Raw genomic sequence first — 22,810 nt, forward strand, 5'->3', positions numbered from 1 at the left:
AAGGTCGCAATTCTTATTCAAATTAGCTGAAATTTTACACAGGTCTCCAACATATAATTTAATTGTGCTCCAAACCGGACCATATCTTGATATCGCTCTAATAGCAGAGCAAATCTTTTCTTATATCCTGTTTTGCCTAAGAAGAGATGCCGCGAAAAAAACTCGACAAATGCGATCCATCGTGGAGGGTATATAAGATTCGGCCCGGTCGAACTTAGCACGCTTTTACTTGTTTAATCTTTATAAAGCTGCAGTATTCCACGGGGGACCAGTATTTCTAGAGATAATTTTTTCGGAACAGCTCTAGATATCCCATTTTTCAAAATAGAGAAAAACATTTCAATCAGTCCAATCGGTCGAACCTAAAAATAAATTCAATTGGTTGCCAGTTTCATCCAAATAATAGTAAGCATAATTTTTAGAAGAGGACACGGAGGAAAATTGTACCCTTATTGAGGGATGATATTTATCCTCAGGATGGCAAAAGCAAAAAATCGTGAGTATGACTTACGAATATAAGGTCGAAAAGTTTACCAAAGAAGTTGTAAATATTTTTCATTAGTGTTAAGTCGGAACTAAATAATGGACCAATACATTGGTTTGTAGTTTCAGTAGTTGCAGTAGGTAAAATATCATTAGTGTCTGGACTAAGTCCATTTTATGTTTGGCAAATTGAATTCTCCGGGAGAAATTGAGATATCGTTAGACTTTGCTGATTCAAATGCACAAAGAATATATGACGTACGCTTGACATAGATATCAACACTCAAACTCGGTGGAACATGTGAGCATGTAATGTAAAGTGTTAAATTCTTAAGAATAACTCTAACAGCGACAATTTCAATATGAATTGACAAGGGAGAGAGAGATTTCTCCTGCCGTAAATCGAGAAGACACAGCTATAAGTACCCCGCCTCCTCTACTTTTGAAACAATCATTACAATCACGTTACAAAATTTTAATTATCTTGGAGCGAGGGGGGATAAGTTAGAATTTCTAACTTTTTGATATGCAATGCAAGTATCTTTAACAGAAGGTGTTCTTTGAATGAGTGTTGGGCAAATAAACTACATCAGATTTTTGGGTATTCCTGTAAACATATTCGTGAATTACAGCTTTAGGAGGCCAGAAAGATGGATTAACAATTGTTTAAAAAATATCTTCAGGAACAATAATTTTAAATGAAGTCTTACAGCGTTTTTCGACATTTTTAAATTTAAAGACCTTAATCTCATGAATAGCGCTAATCTTGCTATTAATATATGTAGTTATATCGTCTTCTGAAGTATCAGCAGCAAAACGGGCAGCAACATTGTTTTCTTCGGTACGACAACACGTTAATTTCGACTTTGGAGATTTCGGCGAGTTTAAGGGCGAAAAAAATTAATTTGTGGCTGATGGAAATTCAGTGGTTAATTTGTTGACATCGGTAGAAGAGTAATTTTCGGAACAGATGGAACATTTATTTAGCAATATCGAACGGTTTCTTTCTTTTACGTAAAGAATCAGAAGGAGATTTCATAAGCTGATCCAAACAGGATTTACTATAGAACATTGCTTTGAATTTGTTGAACTTTTCCATGACTGAATTAAGTCCAAGGGATATTTTATTATATTCCAAATGTGTACTTTTGGAAAAAGTATAAAATTCGGCATCATACGGCATTTACTACAGCATCAATGTAAGCCTTTATTTTCTCTTAGATTGTCACCAGGTCGAGCGGCCAATTCCACGCATTTGTCGTGTTAAGAGTCAAGACGAAACCAGCAGGATACCATAGAATCTACAAACAAGTTTTTGCAGTTAACCTTTGAACAGCTCATTCTAATAAATTAGTTCTTGAATTTAAGATGATTTGTTGTAAAAGCTTTACCACACATAATGAAAATGTGAGCATTATCTCGTTCAAATCTTACAATCTTAATCTAGGAGGAACATCTATTATGTTAAGAATATCTTTCAATATACGAAGTGGTGCTTAACGTAATGTTCGTTGACAAGTATCGATCGAAGCTGTTTGTGACACTAAGTTTTGTATTGGTTTGTTACGAACAAAACACAAAAAGTAAAAACCAATCAAAGACAAAAGTTCTTTGTTTTATTTGTTTTTCAAAAAGAAAAAAACACTTAACAGCGCCAAAACACAACAATGGTTACAGTCACTTCAATATAGAAACACATGCAGGTTCAACTTATTTTCTTTTTTATTGTGAAACTAATCTTTTAATGCGGATATATAGAAGACGAATTAAATAACGAGGAACCCGCAGTTACGGTTTCTGCACTCACGCATGAATCCGCAGAACCAGGTTCTAAATGGAATCGGTTACATTGTCAAATCCGTAGTAACGGATAAAGATGGAAACGGCAACGTTGTCGAATGCGCAGGGACGGATTTTGTCGCAGACGCGATCAAGGCAAAGCAGCAAGTGCTAACAGAAACGATAGGCTTCAATATGGTCATAGGCTGGAACAATGATCGTATCAGAAGGCATGAAAAGCCTATATGTATATAGGATTAGAATGAAATGATGAAAAGGAACAAGGGTGAGGTAGGAATGGCGCATATAAAGAGATAGGAAATGCTCTGCAGGATGCAACAGCACGTCAACTTAGTAAACAAAAGCTTGAAAAGGCAGGATGTTGAACAGCGCGCACAGTTGGCAACTCTTTTGAGCAAGTTAAGATACGAATAATTAAACCTAATCAGCCCAGATTGCTCTTTCTATTGTAATGTATCAGACATGCAAAACAAGTGGTATGCATTATTTAACTCTTTCATTATTGCGTCTTTCTTACAAAAGAAATAAGAATCAATTTCACCATTTACTAACTTATCCATGAATACGATAACCAACATACGACATGTTGGTAAGTCAATTAACTTAAGTCAATTTACATATGAAGGTAGATCCATAAACCATTCCATCCTAAGCCCCTTAGTGGAAATTCTTCTGGACTTGGAGACCACACAAAGCAACAATATTCCAAAATAGGACGAACAAGAATGGTATATAGCGTTTTCGTAAGGTATGGTTCATCGAACTCCTTAGACCACCTTTTTATAAATGCAAGTGTTGACATTGCCAACGTAAGAATCTATGATCATATTGATTCAAAAATTCATTCTAGTACCAAACAAAACTCCTAAATCCTTAAAGAGCCACGCTCTCAAGAACATAATCTCTTATACAATATGAAGTCGGAAACGCAGACCTTCTTGAATAGGACATACTCTTACATTTCTTCCTATTAAAGCTCATACATATATTCGGATAGAATCAGAAGGTGAAAAAAATTTTATATCGTCTGCATACATCAATATCTTTAAAGATCGAATAATAGAAGGAAGATCATTCAAATATAGAGCAAATAGAATCGGGCCAAGATGACTACCCTGCGGAACACCCGACGACTCGAGTCGCGTCCTTTAAACGAGATCCTTTGAAACCTTCCCGAAAGATAAGGTGATATTCACTTCAAGAGTCCCGGGGGAAACCCCGTCAACTTAAGCTTATGAAGTAAAATCCTATATATCAATCAGTATATATAACATACGTCTGAAATGGGAGGATGGGAAAATACGCATCGTTTAGGTGCCGGGCCATAACGGAGTAAGGGGAAATGAAAGGGCAGACCATTTGGCGGTGAAGGCCAGAGGACTGCCATCAATAAACTTGGTTAACCCGAAGCCTTTCGGGTCGACGCAGTCCGAGTTAAGGGAGTGGGCGATGAATGCGCATGCAACATTGTGAAAAAGCGAAACGGTCCGTAGGACGGTGAAAATCCTATGGGTGGATCCAGATCGTGAGAAGACGAGGCTATTACTGAAAGGAAGCAAGAAGGAGGTCAGTATAGCTATTGGTATCATAACGGGACACATAGGACTACGAGCTCACTTATGTAAAATCGGTGCGGTAAGTGATAGCATGTGTAGGGCATGCGGGGAAGATGAGACGTTGGAGCATTTCCTATGTCATTTCCCGGCTTTCGTATCCAACTGATACCTGTACTTAGGTGGAGACACAATATCAGGCATGAACCAACTTAGGGGAGTGGCATTGAAAGCAATTAAGGATTTTGTAAGTAGCACGGAATTCCTACCTTAAAATTTTCTTTTTAGAGATTACTTTATAGTTTTTAGAGCGCACAACAAGCCCATTACGGCTTAGTTGTATGTCCATAATGGCATGGGGCGGATTAATATCATTCCATGGTTAATAAGCTTTAGACGGTGACAAGGTTTTCCTTTTAATTTCAAGGGTCATTTGTGGACACTTTAGCTGTTTTATTAGACCACTCGTACTGTTGCTTTGTAGTATTTTGACATGCAGTGTGCAGCTTGCACTAATTTTATCTTTTTACAAAAGTATTTCGAAATTTCAGAATTTTCCATCTTAATTCGCCCTATCCCACTATGGACATACACTTAAGCCAGTAATGGACTTACTGTGCGCTCTGAATACTAAAAAGTAAATTCGAAAAAGAAAATTTAAATCAGGAATTCCGTGCTCCTTACAAAATCCCTAATTGTTTTCTATATCACACCCCTTAGTTGGTTTATGGCTGGTATTGTGTCCCCACCTTAGTGCCGGTGTCTGTTAGATGTAAAAGACGGGCAATGACGTCTCATCATCTTCCCACACATCTTAAGTAAAAATTAATTTATTTCATGCATATCCAAGAAAACAAAATATACAATATTTTTATGCCCGTGATTTAAATTAATAATGTTACGCGGCTAGACCTAAATGGAAGCGCTTAAATTCTTTATCGTACGACGAGTTGATCGATAAAGCCAATAAAAAACCAGTAAGGAAGGGCAAAAGTCGGGCGGCGCCGACTGTATAATACCCTACACCTACCCTATAAGTACAATGTGGGACCAATATCCAATTCTGAACCAATTTTGATGAACCTCGGCGAAAAAATTTTTTCAAACTGTAAAAACTACAGTTGACAAATGACAACATTATGGCAAATTACCCAAAATCTGACGAACCTATATATGGGACCTATATCTAATTATGAACCGATTTCGGGGAAACTTCTTAGATATTGTGGTAGTCGTTGAGGAAAGCGTTGTGCAAAATTTTGGCAAGATTGGTCAAACAATACGTTTGCAGTGGCTCTTGGGGTGAAAATCTGGCGATATATATATATATATATATGACAGCTGTATCTAAATCTGGGCCGATTTCTATGAAATTCACCAGTAATATTGAGAGTCAAGAGAAAATCCCTCTCGAGAAAATCGGTTAACAAACGACCATTTTATTGCAATATTACTGCAAATCGGACGATCAGAAAATGATTCTGAGTCGATCGGTATACTTATCAATGGGTTTATCTCACTACCTTTTGGGTGTTACAAACAAATTCACTAAGTTATAATACCCTGTACCACACTAGTGGTGTAGGGTATAATAATAATGGTTGTAGACAACCGACAGTGAGACGAAGAGCAGTACTTCGAATGTAAATCATCAATTAAAATCCTGTGAGACGATCCGGTTAGACGAAGTCAACCGAAATATCGGAAATAAATTGAAACAACACTCTTAAATACTTTGTTTTTACTGGCCTGCAGCCGAAACCATTAAGTGAGTCATAAAAATATCAAGAAATCGGAACATTTTTAGGCAAAAACAAAAAAATTTTAATGAAGTCTTCGATTTTCGGAACCTGTGCCCTATTTAGGCTGCAATTTTTACCAATGAGTACTTTTTTATTGGATTGAGCTAGAGCTCGGAATTTCGGTGCTAGGTACTTGTACCTTAGATTGGTACCTAGATTACTTTTTCAAAAAATTCGTGCATAAAGTTATCCAAGCGGTACAACAAAGTAATGAATATGTGAACTTCGCACAAAGCGAACGGATAGAAATTTGACTTAAATGATTGCTCCATTTCCATTTCGTACCCTCTTTAAGGATTGAGCTAGAATTAGGAGACGACTCAAAATTTTTGATAGATTGCCGGAGTCCGAAAATCCCCCAACCACCATCAAAAGAGGACGAAAGGCCTCAAGACGGACCGAAAAGCCATGTGTGGGTGGCTCAATTAGGCTCAAGGTGTGCAGCAGTGGGAAACGGGAAAATTCGGAAGGTACTTCGACAGCAGCAGCTGTGGAAGTATCTAATGAGGAATCGTCCACACCGCAAGGATCTAGCGTTCAGAGGAAGAGTGGTTCTTTCATAACTGGTCCTGGATGCGTAAGGAAAATCATCATGAAATACCGAAAGAGTCTTGTGAGGATGAACTCTAGGCGGACTTGTTGGGAGAAGTAAGCTAATGCACATCACTAGATATGAATATGATATAAGTAGCAATCCGGCGATTTGTAATGTAGGAAATAAACCGACCTTTATTACAAGGGGCGGGTAGGAGGTACTAGATGTTACCTTTGTATAAGAGAATATCAGCGGGAGGATATGTGACTTGGAAGTGTTGGATAACCACTCCCTCTCTGATCATCGTTATATTAGCATCAGCTTTGGAGAAAATTCTGCCAAGTCCCTCGGCTAAATTGATGGAAGGTGGATTGGCTATTTCGTCCAAGCTTAGAAAGGAATTGGAAACTGCGGAGCACATTTATATGATGGTCCAGCAGATCACGACGCAATGAATGACTCTGCGTGTCTTAGAGCTAAACAAAGGGGCAAACAGCGACCGCCATGGTGGACCGCAGAACAAGTTGGTCTAGGGAAGGGTTGCATAATACTCATTAAGGCGAAAGCAACAAGGTTAACACAAGTCTGGGCGTCTATAAGATTAATTCAAGGGCGAGTCTGTTTTAGAATGTATTGGGTTGCCCAAAGAGTAATTGCGGATTTTTTAAAAGAAAGGAAATGCATTTTTAATAAAACTTAGAATGAACTTTAATCAAATATACTTTTTTTACAAAATAAATTGCAGAAAAAATGTCAAAAATAAATTGCAGAAACTTATTCAGAAGATGAAATAAGCATTCTTAGCTAAATGTACTATTTAAATGGCAAAAATATCTTAAAATTATTAAATGACTTCGACCTAGAGATAGGTCAACACAACTTCTATATCTAGATTAGGTTAGGTAAGAGTGGCAGTCCTTTACTAAGACAATTTTAAGTCCATTATGATACCACAGTAGTGACAGATCAAGGCCTCTGGTGGGAATCGAATCCGCGATCCTTGCTCTGGCAATCCGAGCACGCTATCAACTCGGCTACCGGTTAATCACATCTAAACCATATTCGCCAAAGAAGAAGAGAGGTCTGACACAGCTCAATTCTAAAGTATTATAGAAATCATATAAAATATATACCTTTTGTGAGTTCAAGACCCATTCTTAGAAGATAGGACCATATGGTAGCTATATTCAAATATGGCCCGATATAACAAATATTCTGTTCTTTTACTAATCAATGTACCAAATATCTGTCTGGCAATAGTTGGAGATCGGGCTCCGTATTTTTTGAAAGGTTATGTAAGTTAGGGTAGAAAAGAATTCATCAGATGAAAGAAAATTATATTCTGTTTTATGTCAGAAATTATTAAGTGATTTGTGAAATGCCTGCAAATTTCGCTCATTGTAACGGTAACGCTAGTCTTAAGTTGCACTTTATATAATGGCAAACCCTATTACATTAGTTGATGCTTCGTTAAAGGGAAACAAGTGCACAAAGTTTATATGGATGGGACCTTAAAAAAATTGGTGCATAAAATATATACCCTATATAGGTAACAACAAAATACAGCACCCCCGGATGCAAAATGTAAGTTAAAATCATTGTGATATTAGCATACACAGCTGCTTCCGGCATGTATGATTTTTGTGGGCTATGTTCCACTTAAATGCGATTGTTTAATGATCCAAAATGGGTGCCTCACTAATGCTGGTGGCATTACCAATATTTTAACTCGGGCGCTGACATTAAAAACAAATTAAGCAAAAACTTTTTATCGTAATTATAATTTTGAAATATTGAAATAGCAACAACAACATATCTAAATCAAAGATGTGCGCTCGAAACTAAACAAGTAGCGTAACTTTTTCGAAGTTTATGATGTTTACCACATTTTATACGTTTTATAAAAGTACTAGCCGAATCGGGCCCGCTCCGCTGCGCCTTCTTTAACTCTCTAATATCTTTTTAGGGTGGGGACACTTCGCCCGGAATGCGGGTATCGAATTGGTGCCATTGTAGCCTATGACGCTGAACGTGTTCGAATCCTGGCGAGAACATCGGACAAAGCGGTGTTTATCCCCTCTTAATGTTGGCGAAATTTGCGAGAAACAATGCAATGCATGGTCAATTTAAAAATTTCCCCAAATAGGTGTCGCACTGCTGGACGCCGTTCGGACTCGGCTATAAAAAAGGTACCTTATCATTGAGTTTGAACTTGAATCGGAAAGCACTCATTGATGTGTGAGAATTTACCTCTTCTCGGTTCCTAGTGGTAATGTTTTTCCTTAGGGTAATGTTCTCGTTAGGGGAGGGATGGCACCTCAGACATTTCGACTCAAATATGGATTTGATATCCATATTGCACTTCCAATTCGCTTTAATTTGAGCCCCATATTGTCATGGCCGGTAAATATGAGCCGTTTGGAGGGTGTTTTGGGGCTGGGGCGGCCACCGGCACTTTGAACTGAAAATAAATATCAAATTCGTTCTTTATTCCCAACGGAAATGAAGTTCAGTTTTGGAGGTGATTTAGGGCGTATCCCAAAAAACTTGGCTTTAAAATTGGATATCAAATTAGTTTTCTACTCTCAAAAATCTTTCATTTGAGTCCCATATTGTCATAATGGGTCAAATAACCTATTGACGTATCTTTAGGAGCAAAAGCGCCACCGCTGGGTACTTGGACCCAAATTTTAATACCATATTCGTTTTCTAGTTTACACAATATGCGAAAATTTCGAGAAAATTGGTTCTGCCGTTTTTCAGTCTATATGGAACAAACAAACCGTGCCCATTTTGGGCGTTTTTGTGGGGCTGGGTTGACCCCCTATACTTCGACATGAATTTGTATGCCAGATTCGTTATCTACTCCCGCATACTTTTCATTTGATACCAATATTGTTCTTATCGGTCCACTTTTGGTTTTGGGTGGTGTTTTTGGAGTAACGGTGGAGGGTCCGCCCCCTCCGTTATCAATAAATTATAAAGTCTATTCCTACTTCCTGACCATATTCGTAATCTACTCCCGAATACCTTTCATTTCAGTCCCATATTGTCATGATCATCAAATACACCTATTTTAAGGGGTTTTGGGACTGGGGCGGCCCCCAGGTATTTGGACCCAACTTTTATTATGAAATTCGTACTCTACTCTTGAATACGTTTCATTTGAATCCTATATTGTCCCTATCGGTCGACTTTTATTTTTGGGTAGTACTTTTCGGGTAAGGGGGAGGGTCCGCCCCCTTCCCGATATCAAAAAATTATATAGCCTATGTTTCCTTCCAGACCAACCTACACAATCTGTGAAAATTTCAAGGTAATCGGTGCAGCCGTTTTTAAGTCTATACGGAACAAACAAACAAACACAAATTGTATTTTATATATTAGTTTACATTATGTTATAGTTTCCTGCATACTTAATGAGCATTCGAAATGCGCATTAGTATGATAGAATAATTTTGTATTACTTCCAAGGAAGAAACAATTTTTTGCTGGGAATGGAACTGTAGCTGCGGAATGGACACACACAAAGGTAATTTTCTTCCAAAGGCAGTAAAACCGTACCACATGAAGGCGGCAGATGATCGTCTTATTATTCTGTCTTCCTTTATGATAGACTCTAGATACCTTGATTGAAATATATCTAAGGCCAGCAAGTCCTAAAGATCGCCCGTCTTAGCAACATAATGCATTTGGAAAAGGTAAGTCCCCAGAAATAGCCCTTTTACGAGCTGGTCGGCTACATAGAGGGTTCTCTCGCATTTCTTGACATTAAAGGTGTTTTCAATAATTCAAATCCGACGTCAGTCATGAGGGAGCTGGAGTTTCAAGGCATAATCATTAAAAAGTTTATTAATAACTTACTAAAAGATGTATTACGGCAGGAGACCTTCGTTGTGCATAGTCTAGACTATAAGAAAACACGTAAAAGCGTGCTAAGTTTGGCCGAGCCGAATCTTATATACCCTCCACCATGGATCGCATTTGTCGAGCTCTTGCCACGGTATCTCTTTTTAGGCAAACAAAGGACAGAAGAAAATAATTGCTATGTTATTGGAACTATATCAAGTTATGGTTCATTTCGGACCATAATTGGAGACCATAGTAGAAGTCATAGTGTAAAATTTCAGCCAAATTTAGTAAGTATTGCGCACATTAGGGGCTGAAGAAGTAAAATAGGGAGATCGGTTTATAGGGGAGCTGTATTAGGCTATAAACCGATTCATGCCATATTCGACACGCATGTTAAATGTCACGAGAGAAGCCGTTGTAAAAAATTTCAGCCAAATCGGATAATACTTGCACACTTTAGAGGCTCAAGAAGTCAAGATCCCATATCGGTTTATATAGCAGCTATATCAGGTTATGGACCGATTTTAACTATTCTTAATACAGTTGTTGGAAGTCATAACAAAACGCGTCGTGCAAAATTTCAGCCAAATCGGATAGGAATTGCGCACTCTAGATGCTCAAGTCAAGACCCCAGATAGGTTTATATGACAGCTATATCGGGTTATGAGCCGATTTCAACCATATAGCAAAATTTGAGCCAAATCCGATAAGAATTGTGCTCTCTAACGGCTCAAGAAGTCAAGATCCCAGATCGGTTAATATGGCAGCTATATCGAAACATGGACCGATATAGCCCATTTACAATCCCAAATGACCTACACTAATAAGAAGTATTTGTGCAAAATTTCAAGCGGCTAGCTTCACTCCTTCGAAAGTTAGCGTGCTTTCGACAGACAGACGGACGGACGGATGGACATGGCTAGTTCGACTTGAAATGTCATGATGATGAAGAATATACACTTTATGGGGTCTTAGACGAATATTTCGAGGAGTTACAAACAGAATGACGAAATTAGTTACCCCCATCCTATGGTGGAAGGTATAAAAAGGTCATGTAAAAACTTCTCCCCCACAAAGTAGTGTCGCGGCACATCGCACAGTTGGGAATTTTATATCAAAAGTGCCATTGCCCAAGTGCCCGATTTTCATGAAATTCGACAAATATGACAACTATGTATAGAATAGGAAAATTTTTATGTTTGAAGCAAATCGGTTCAATTTGAATCAAATTGAGTTCACCGGAAGTGGTAAAAATTGGTGTTTACCAGTCGAAAAAATATTTCTACAGCTAAATCGTCAGAAAAAACGCACTATGCTATAATTTTGTTACGAATTATGTTCAAAGAGGGGAAAGCTTCCATTTCCATGCATTTAGTAATGGTTTTTTCTGAAGTTTTCGATGTTGCAGATGGCCAGCACTCATAACAGTACCTCTAATGGCGGATTAACTTACAGTAACTGCTGGCAAATCCTTAATATTAGAAGTAGAAAGCGATAAATTTGTTGTTATTCGAAGAAATTTTCGTTTGTCCTGTGGCGATAGAGCAGTGTTTGTACATCATATGCACGTTTTGTCATAGCTTTCCCCTCTTTAAACATAAAGTATGGCACAGTTGCTGGCAGCAGTGAATGGCATCACTTTCACAAATTCTGTAAAATTAAATCCAAGTACTCTCCCCCATCTTTAGATACGATGGCTAAAGGAATATATATATATATAAGGACTTTTGCAATAAGGAGTTTAAATGAGATTAGAAAACGAATTTGATATCCAATTTTGAGGCCGATGGCAATATGGGGTTCAAATAAATGATGTATAGATATATGAGAATAGAGCAAGTTGCTGATATATTTTCCGGGCTTGGTGTTTGGGGGACCGCAAAACACCCCTAAATCGGGCATATTTATCGACCATGTCAATATGGAGCTTAAATGAAAGGTATTGGGGGGTAGAGCAAGAATTGATACCCATTTTCGGGACCAATTTTCTGGGGATCTACCCCTTTTCCAAAATACCCCACAAACAGCAAATTTTTTACTTACCATCGAAATATGGGGCTCAAATAAAGGTATTTGGGAGTAGAATACGAACTTGATATCCAAATTTAGGACCATGTATTTAGGGCATCATCCCTTTCCCTAAACACCCCGCAAAGGAAAAACATTTTTCGACCATGCCAATATGTGGCTCAAATGGAATGTATTTGAGATTACAAAACGAATTTAATAACCTATTTGGGGCCATGTGTTTGGGGAACGCCTTATCCTGTAAACTCCCCTTAAACCAATGGCAATATGGGGTTTAAATAAATAGTATTTGAGAGAAGAGCACGATGTTTATATTTCTTCAGGTTTAAGTATCTGGGGGACCACCTCTCCCCCGAAAACACTACTAAATCAGACATCATGAGAATATCAGGCTGAAATGAAGTATTTTAAGAATGGAGTACACCTAAAATCCAAACTTAAATTCGTGGACCAATAAATATCATATGGGATTCAGATAAAGGTAATTATATTGTTAAACTGTTAGTCAAGCGTTATACTATTTTCGTGGCATGGTATTTCACTAAAAGCTCTTTAATTGTCGAAAATAAATATTCCTAGGAAACTTTTGTTCCATATAAAGTAAAAGAAGGCGCAGCGGAGCGGGCCCGGGTCAGCTAGTTTGGTATAAACTAAACAACAACTCCATGCAAGGGCAGCGTAACACTACATTACATAAACATTATGGATGTAGTCAGTATATAGTGTAGGAGTCCACTGTTGCGCAGAGGTTAGCATGTCCGCCTATGACGACATTTGTTAGGTATCCAGCCATATTAAATTTCTCTAACAAGTGGTGTCACCAGGCGGCAGTTCGGACTTGTCATAAAAAAGGAGGTTCCATATCATAGACCTGCAACTTCAATAGGACTGCACTTATTAATATGAGAGAAGAAGTCAGTACAAAACTTTGATGGTTTGATTGATTTTACACAAACATAATGTACCACTGCTGAATAGACAATAGTATTGCTGTTGTTAAAATGTTTTTACCAATGTTCTGTCGGTAAGAGGACTGCGGGAGCCATTGACAAGCTAACTTCAGTCGGGAGAGGGGTTCTCGTCCTTCTCCCCGCAGAACTATTGTAGTATTATTGCGGTCCATGTTATGTGATATAGAAATTTCCCACAAAACTTCACATACATACCCAACTCTTGAAACAGAGTTCTATCTCTCTGATGTCATGAGAGTTGCGCGTCTTTACCCACCTTAGTCTTGGTCCTAGTTGCGCCAAGAATTATATGACAGGATCCCAAAAATTTCCATCCTCCTAGTTTGTCCCTACTACAACTGCGTTGTAGGAAAAGGGCAAAAACATACATACGCTTAAAGTTTCCGATAAAGCTGCTGTAATCTAACAAGGCTCATATTCAAGTTAACAATCTTATAAATTCACTAAATCTGGTTCATCAAACTTTTTTGTTTTAAGTTTTAAAAGCAGCAATCTCTATATTTTTAATTAAATTAAGAAAAATAAAATAGCTGGTAATTTTACGTTTTAGGAAAGAATTTTAAAAAAAGCAACAAATTGAAATTAGACTTAAATTTTATGTTGGTATTTTACTCACTATTCGGTGGTCTTGGCCAAAGAGCGTAAGAAAGAAGAAGAGCTGGCATCAGAGCCTTTTCGGGATGGCGAGTGACAAAGTATAAAGACACAACATGTTTGAATTGCTTACGATATTTCGTTTTTCCTTTATTCCGATTTTCGGTTGCAAAGAAACAAAGCAAAATACGAAAAAATGTTCGAACGAATACCCGAATAAAACAGAATATCTCGAAAATGTTGCAACCCTCAATGTGGATCCAATTGGAATACATGAAAAATGTTGTGTCTTTATTATGGGTAGCGCGACCCAAGAAAAATGTTGTTGCTGCCCAGGTGTCGCGGAAGCCAATGGAATGCTGCTTCTGAGAAAGTCGTATACATGTGGACACCAGGGTAAGGAATATACGCGAATTTGTTGGGATGATCATAACGACTTTTAAAACCGGAGTGGCGTATTTAATGGAGTTTTGTCCACTTTTTCCTCAGAACATAACGATGTTACCTCGATATGAAATTCAAATGTTTTCTTTTATATATATAAAAAAAAATAAGTTATCTTAAATTACTTTAATTTAAGTGGGTACTTGGTTAGGAGTTAACTTAAAAAAAACCCTTGTTCTGGTAACTTTTGATGACTTCTCAGTCTTGCTTTTATCTAAATGAAAGGTAGGCTTTTATCGTCTTAGCTTTGTAATGATTTGATGTGAGGGCAACAGCTACATCTCATTTACTCAAAATAAGTACGATTTGCGGGAATAACAAATTGATTGTACCAGATTTGTCAACGAAGTAAGTTGATAAAAATGAAATTTGTACTGCCTCTTCCTAATAGATAGAATTCTAATTTTAAAGATCTTACCATTACAAAAAAAAGTTTTGAAATGTGTCAATCAAAATGTTAAGTATTTTGTACGTTTGCGTTCAGAAAGAAATTACCGTATATATAAAAAAGGAGATATGATTAAATCTCATATCGCTATTTGAGATTTTATAATCTTTATTTAAAATATCCTAGCAAAAAATGCTCATGAAATTGTAAGTACTAATATTTTTGTGTGCATTCTGTAGGCAATACCATAAAGCCTTATTGTTCTTGCGCTGAATTCAGGGAAATTCTTAAATATTATGCAGGCGGTGCACTAGCGAAAGCGGGCACTTCACAAGTGTATTTATCGCACCATTATGCACTCTGTGGCTTAAGCTGCTGAGATTTCAGCAAGCTTGTTGGGATGTGCCCTATAGTAACCTCGAAAAAGAAAATCGTGTATTACATCATTTAAAAACCATAACAAAATGTGGGTTAGGTAGGTAAGTGGCAGTCTCAGCCATCAGACTCACTTAGACGTTTTCGTCCATTGTGATACCACAGGAATAGAAGAAGGAAGATGCCTTCTAGTTCCTACCGTTGAACCATCCCAGATCGCTTTAAAAGCCCAATAACTTGCAAATGTTCACATCCGCTAAATCAGACAGGTTCTCAAAGAAATGAAAGTGGAACTTCTTCCAACTCCTAGTGCGGGACACACACACACAAGGTGTTCTAAAGTCTCTTCTTCCTCGATGTCCTCGCAGCTTCTTCAAAAGTAGTTGTTGGCAACCTTTAGTCTGTCAGCATGTTTTCAATTACACAGTGACATGTCATGACGGACACAATGACTGAGACGTCGGTTCTAGCCAGTGACAGCAAAGCTGTAGACCTTTTAAAGGCTAGATTAGGCCAAATAGTTTTGGAATGCTCACAGCCCCCTCTTTGTGACCATCTCTCATTCGTTTTCCTTCGGGCCTGGTCCTTAAAACTTCGCTTACATGTCGCTAGAGTCTCCTAGAGTTCTAGTCTCCCAAGCTCGCCCGCTTTACAATTCCCTGGGATATCTCTGTGGCCCGGCAACCAGAACAGGTGAATTTTGAACTGTTCAGCTATCACGTTCAGAGATCTGCGATAGTTAAGGGGGGTTTTTGTGTTCAGAAATACATTATCCAGGGATTTAATGGCTGACTGGCTGTCTGAGAAGATATTTATGCCAATCGTCGTAATGACACTATAATTTAGCCATTCCACCACTTCCTTAATTGCGAGGATCTTCACTTGATACAGACTACTGTGGTAGGGTGTACTCTTAAGAGTACACCCCAAAGCTCACCTGGTCGTTTAGTTCAGAACCATCCGTATAGAAGTTTATGTAACTTCTGTTACCAGGGATATCGTAGTTCCAATCGCTTCTATCAGGAATAGTGGTACAGTTCCACATGACTAAAGAGAAAACTCAATTAACATCACGGCAGTGGTCGCTGCAATTTGGGTAGCCACAGTGTCCAGAGGCGTAAGATGTAGCATTAAATTCAGTGCAGCAGATGGTGGCGTCCTCAGTGCGGCTGTAATGTACAAACATGCCATCCTTTCGATCCGTTTGAATACTGAGCAGTAGTTGGACCTTTGAAGTGCCGTCCACCAGACCACAACACCATATAGCATTATAGGTCTGACAACTGCAGTATATACCCAATGCATGACACCTGATCTAGACCCCCAATTTTTGCCAATGGCTCTCTTGCAGGTGTTTAGGGCAAGAGTTGCCTTTCTTGGCCTTTCCTAAATGTTGGATTTGAAGTTCAATTTCCTGTCCAGCAAAACACTCAGGTATTTTGCGCTTTCTGTAAATGGAACATTTTCTCCTCCCATGGAGACAGGTTCCACTGTAGGCAACTTGTATCTCCTGCTGAAAAGAACTACTTCTGTCTTGCACGGATTTATACCTAGACCACTTTCTGAAGTATATCTCTTAGAGTGCTGGAAAACTTTGCCCTAACCGCAATTGCCACGTCCAAAGTAGAGGAGATAGTACACCTTCTTGAGGAGTTCCTCTGCTGACCCATCTTTTTAGATCCACAGATCTCAAGTCTGTCGTAAAACATCTATTAGTAAGTAAGTTATTAATAAACTTTCTTACGGTAGAGTCGATGCGTAGAAACTCCAACTCCTTCATGATTGACGTCGGTTTTACATTATTGAAAGCAATGTCAAGAAATGCTTCCGTTGTATATTCCTTGACAGCAAGAGAACCCTCTATGTAGCCGACTAGGTCGTGAAGGGCTGTTTCAGTGGATTTACCTTTATTATATGCATGCTGCTGCCGCGATAGGCGTTCTCCAGGAATCTTCGTCCTAAGATAAAGGATGACAGACTAATAGGACGAAAAACTTTCGACTTCGTGTGGTAGGGTTTTCCTGCTTTCGAAATGAAAGTGACCTTCATGTGCATCCATCCCACAGGTATATATGACATTCTGATACAAGCGGAGTATATCTCTCCCTAGCCAGGGAACCAGTCTATCAAACACAGCTTGTAATTCAACTGGTGATACATCATCAGGGCCTGGCGACTTAAAGGAGTCGAAACTTCTTGTCGCCCAAAGGATTTTGGGCTCAAATACAATTTTCCTAATAACCTCTGACGAATGCATACCAGTGACAACCTCTTCTGGCGCCACGTTGTCCGTTGGAGAATTTGCCGGGAAATGTGTATCAACGAGTAGTTCTAGTGTTTCCTCACTAGACATTGTCCATACATTCTCTGACTTCTGATTATACCCCACCGTAATAGGTCTCGAGGACAGAATCTTCCTTAGCCTAGAGGCCTCATATGTATTCTCCACGGAGCTGCAGAATTCTACCCAGGATTTTTTCTGAGTCTTTCTCAGCTCGCCCAGTTTATTTGTCCTGATACCATATTAATTTTGGAATATAGAAGAAAATTTTACACCCTTTCGAATGTTGGGTAATATTTTGTTATATTGGTTTGCCCAAAAAGTAATTGCGGATTTTTTAAAAGAAAGTAAATGCATTTTTAATAAGACTTAGAATGAACTTTATTCAAATATACTTTTTTTACACTTTTTTTCTAAAGCAAGCTAAAAGTAACAGCTGATAACTGACAGAAGAAAGAATGCAATTACAGAGTCACAAGCTGTGAAAAAATTTTTCAACGCCGACTATATGAAAAATCTGCAATTACTTTTTGGGCAACCCAATAGCTTCAAATTTAAATTTTGCATTTGCATTACTATAGACTTGGGATCTGTAGATCTACAAGGATGGGTCAGCAAAGGGAAATTTCAAGTAGGTGTCCATCACGCTGCATTTTAAGTATAGCTACGTGATTTGCGTCTGTTTCAAGTGGAGCGATAGATTTAAAGGTCAGGAGTAGGCTCAGAATGGACCACAAACACCCAACAGCTGCGGCGGTTGCATCAGACCGTAGCATGTTGTCCGCCACTCCCAAAGGATGAGAATCAGAATCAGATCTTCCACTTCTGTTCTGGTCTAGAAGGGATAGTCGTGCAGAATGTGTGCCGAAATCTATCCCAACCCACCTTTCTTCTGTTTAGCCGAGGGACCATTTCTGTAGAATTTTCCCCAAGGCTGAAACTAATATACCGATCATCAGAGAAGCTGAGGTCATCCAACACTTCCCAGTCGCATGATCTTTCGCTTAGATTTTGCGATAGCAAGGTAACATCTTAAACCTCCTGCCTGTTCCTTGTAATAAAGGTCGGTATATTACCTTTGCTACAAATCCCCAGATTGCAACTTATAATATATTCGATAAGCAGCTAACCCCTTTCGTTGACATCCGAACTTCCACATATCTAATGATGTGCATTAGCATCACTTTCTACAATGAGGCTCTTCTTCCCTGCGGAAGCGGCTGCAACCAGCAACTTAAGGCTTGAAGGCGGCATCTCTGAATCGTGTGCCATATAGACATATTTATTTCAAGGCTGGTTACTATTGAACCTTAAGTGCTTAGCGACGGAAGAGAAAAAAATGTATACTCTTTGAAAGAACACAACCTCTGTGTCTCCTGTGTCTCTCGGATGAAAATTTCGACCTGTACTTTGTACACAAAATTAACATGGACAGGCAGACGGACAGACAGACATTGGTTAATCGAATCAGAATGGGTCTATCTATCTTCCTTCTGAGTGTTACAAACAAATTCACTAAGTTATAATACCCTGTACCACAGTAGTAGTGAAGGGTATAAAAAAAATATGACAAATGATAAACTGTTCAGTGTGAACATAGGGCATCAACAAGCTCTCTCCATCTACCTCTATCGTTGACCAAAGCATTGGCCTGATTCCACGACATATGTGTTGATACCAACTTACATGATTCCAAATTATAGGCATGCGAAGATAAAAATAGGTACGGCCTTCTCCTTTAGACTTGAACCAGTTGTTTTCGTTAAAGGCCCCTGCTGACCAATTGCCAGGCTGGCTAGCGCAGCCTGGCGCAGCTGCTCCACTTGTCGAGATCTTAGCAGCAGACAACATGCTACGGCCTGATACCACCACTGCAGCTGTTGGCTCTTTGGAGATATCAACACAAAAATACTATGGTTTAAACAAGAAACCAGTAAGGAAAGACAAAAGTCGGGCAGTGCCGACTATATTAAGCTCTACACCACCGAGTCAACATACATACTAATACTTTCAATACATGAAACCTATGTTGAAATCTAGCCAGACTTTAATTTCGCATACCTATTGAAAAACGGAATAAAACCTAGAAAGATTTTTTTCGATAGGACTTAAATAGTCGCTACTTCATACTTTAAGGGCTATATTGGAGATATATCTAAATCTGTTCGAATTTAATGAAATTTAGCACAAGTGCTAGGATGTTAAATAAAACATCTCACGTTAAAACATTCGTTGCTAAATTTTGTAAGGATGGGAAAATTGTGTGGCTACTACAGCCTTAAAAAACCATATCGGATGAAAGATATATATGTGAGCTATATCTAAATCTGATCCGATTCTGATGAAATATAGCACACATATTGGGACCTCAAAAACACACACTTTATGCCAAATTTAGTAATGATCGGACTAAAGCTGTGGCTTATACAGCTTTGAAAGTCATATCGTATGAAAGATATATATGGAAGCTATATCTAAACTGACCGATTCTGATGAAATATTACACACATATTGGGGCGTCACAAAAAGCACTTCATGTCAAATTTAGTAAAGATCGGATCAAAGTTGTGGCCTCTACGACCTTAATAGGTTAACTCGGATGAAAGATATATATGGGAGCTATATGTAAATCTGAACCTATTTTTTAAAAATTTTGCACACGTTTCAGGTCGTTACACCAAACATCTCATGCGAAATTTTGTTAGGGTTGGACCAAAATTGTGGATACTAAAGCCTTAAAAGGCCTTATCGGATAAAAGATATATATGGGAGCTATATCTAAACCTGAACCGATTTTGATAAAATTTTGCAAATGTATTCAAACGTCAAATAAAACCTTTAACGTTCGGCTAGAGGAAAAACTATTCTGTAATGGCCAATTAAAGCAAAGCAAGACCATTTTTTTCCGGAATGTGAAACAGAATTTTATATCCTTTTGAATGGTGCATAATATTTAGTCAAAGCTTAGAATTTTAGTTTTCAAAAGAAACTTTTGCGGTAAAAAAATATATGCAAATTTGCCCAAGAAACAGGGGTAAATTTGTCACATATCAATGAGTGATGTCCGATTTAACCGAATCTGAGAAGAGTGCCGCTATGCGACACCTCTTTTCGCACAGTACCTCACAAATATCCCCAGAATTTTTTTCTGTTATTCACGCCAGGATTCGAACTCAGGCGTTTAGCGGCGACAAAGGCGGACATGCTAACCTCTGCGCCACGGCGTCCTCCATTTATAAATAAATTACTTAATAATGCGATTTGTTGGTATCGGGATACGATTTCTGTTGGTTACAAAATTTGCTTAAGGCAGAATATAATTTTTTTACCAATTTTAAGCACAATAGATATTCTTTTTCAGTGTATACTTGTAGTTATATATATATATTGTTGGTGGAGCTTATGTGAATTATATTATATTGGCAAATTTCTTTTCTTTGTTACTCATGCTTAAGTTTGATGTGGAATATTTGTTCCTTTGACGAAACGAAATTAGAAAAAGTACTATTTTAATCCTACAAAGAAAAAAGGTAGGATGAAAATTAAGATTTCTCCTCACTCAAGGGATTTTAGCAATGATTACGAGCCAAAAAACAAAAACTTCAAAATAAAAATGCTATTTTAAAATTAAATTAGGTTAGGTTGAAAAGAGGGTGCAGATATTATTCCCCCAATCGGCTTGTTGTGCGCCCTAAATACAAAAAAAGTTACTTCGGAAAAGAAAATCTAAGTTAGGAATTCCGTGCTACTTACAAAATCCTTAATTGATTTCCATGCCACTCCTCTAAGTTGGTTCATGTCTGGTATAGTTTGCCGGTATCTCTTAGACACGAAAGCGGGCATCACTTGCCGCACCAATTCTACATAAGTGAGCTCGTAGTCCTATGTGTCTCGTCAAGGTACCTTTAGCTATACTGACCTCCTTCTTACTTCCTTTCAGTAATAGCTTCGTCTTCTCACGATCTGAATCCCCCCATAGGATTTTTGCCGTCATACTGAACGCTGCTCCACAGAGTTGGATGCGCATTGCCCACGGATCGCCCCATGGCCTTAAGTCGTGATGGTCTGGCAGTCTAAAACAATTTAAGTTTTTTTGTTAATATTAACGGGCACATTTATCCGTTTCGAACTTTGATCTTCGTAGATGGCTGCCTAAGTATTATTGGTTCGCCCCAATATGGGTGAACTTAAGAAAAGGAAAATAAAACATTTCACTTTATGTTTCAATGCAAGATTTGTTGATGCCTAGGGGAAAAGATGATAGATCATCATGATAATTTGTTGTGGCGTTGCCAATTTAATTAATGTAGCATAGATAGCTCTATTAAAATAATTTTGTTGTCTGGAGTTGTTCGCTGTTTAAGTGGCTTCAACAATTATATTTTGAAAAAAAAAACTTTTTTTAAACGTATTAATAATTTAACAAATATGCTCTAAATATGCTCCTATTTGTAAGGCTATTCTGTATATTTGACTAAACATTGCCTTACCACAAGGTCTTTTTCTAACCGTCAGCGACATTTTTGAATTTCCTAGCGAACGTTTATGTAACATTTTTAATCATGTTAAAAGATTATTAACCATTTTAAAAGTTTTTTAAAAAGGGAACCTTAAAGGCGCCTTTGAAGAGTGGTTTGAGGTTAAAATGTTCTACAATAATATTGCTCGCAGTCTTGCCAAACACACTATACAACACATAAAAATAAAGGATTGCGAAAAGTGCCCAGAAGGGGGAATTTCCCCCTCTTGTTGGGTTACTATTCGACACAGACATAGCAGCCATTGCGATGTCTAAGGATCTGTTGATCTGGCAATTTATTTTCAGTAATCTAGTCTTCCTGACTAACATAATTCCCATGGTCCTTCAGCTCGACTCCACTTGTAGAAAAATAACTGGCCGTAATAAACAATCACAAATAAAAGTACAATAAATTAATTCTGGACAGAGGTTTCGTCTTAAATTAACAAGTATTGTTATCAATAACAAAAAATGTTGCTTAATTTTTTACAACGCTCTATATATAATAAAACTGGAATAAAAGAACATTTTAACATTTTGTCTATGCAGGTTTACAAAACAAGCTACCCAATTTACTCGACTTCCAGTTACACTCGTGGATCCCGAGTTATTTCATCGCCAGTTCGAGTTATCACTTCACCAACTCGTGTAATTTCATCGCCAGTTAGAGTAATAACATCACCTACTCGTGTTATAACTCGCGTTGTTCATTCACCTTCACCTGTTCGTGTCGTCCGTTCCACTACAACTCGAGTGATAACATCCCCTGAACGAGTATCATCTTACACCTACACCACACCAACGACCTATACCTCGACCTATCTTCCGTCGAGTTATATTCCATCGACCTACTACTCGTCTTACACACCTAGCTATATCTCCCCCTATTCTTCGACTACACGTGGGTATACGACTCCTTCTTACTTCTATTCACCAGCAGGCCGCATATATAACCTCGCTCCCGTCCGAGTACCCCCAGGCCGAGTAACACCTATTCGAGTGTCACCCGTACGAGCATCACCTGTTCGAGTAGCTACATCTCCAGTACGCAAAACTTCCTCTTATTCGCAGAGGATTGCCGGTTCTGGCTCCCGCGCTTTAACCAGCTATCTCGCTTCTGACGCATTCAATGTAAGTCTATAACTTTAATTTAATTGAATTTCTTTTCAATTTCCCATATTAATA

At 38.2% G+C, this 22,810-nt stretch overlaps 1 protein-coding gene across 1 annotated transcript in view; it reads left to right on the forward strand.

Moving 5' to 3' along the window:
* LOC106091121 (uncharacterized protein CG45076) overlaps positions 1-22,810 on the forward strand; it is a 187,046-nt gene that overhangs the window by 28,422 nt on the left and 135,814 nt on the right. The window contains exon 3 of the mRNA XM_059361662.1: positions 22,175-22,756. Coding sequence (XP_059217645.1) covers positions 22,175-22,756 — 582 coding nt within the window. The remainder of the gene's footprint in view (positions 1-22,174; positions 22,757-22,810) is intronic.

Source organism: Stomoxys calcitrans, chromosome 2 (assembly GCF_963082655.1).
Source record: "Stomoxys calcitrans chromosome 2, idStoCalc2.1, whole genome shotgun sequence".
Lineage (NCBI taxonomy): Eukaryota > Metazoa > Arthropoda > Insecta > Diptera > Muscidae > Stomoxys > Stomoxys calcitrans.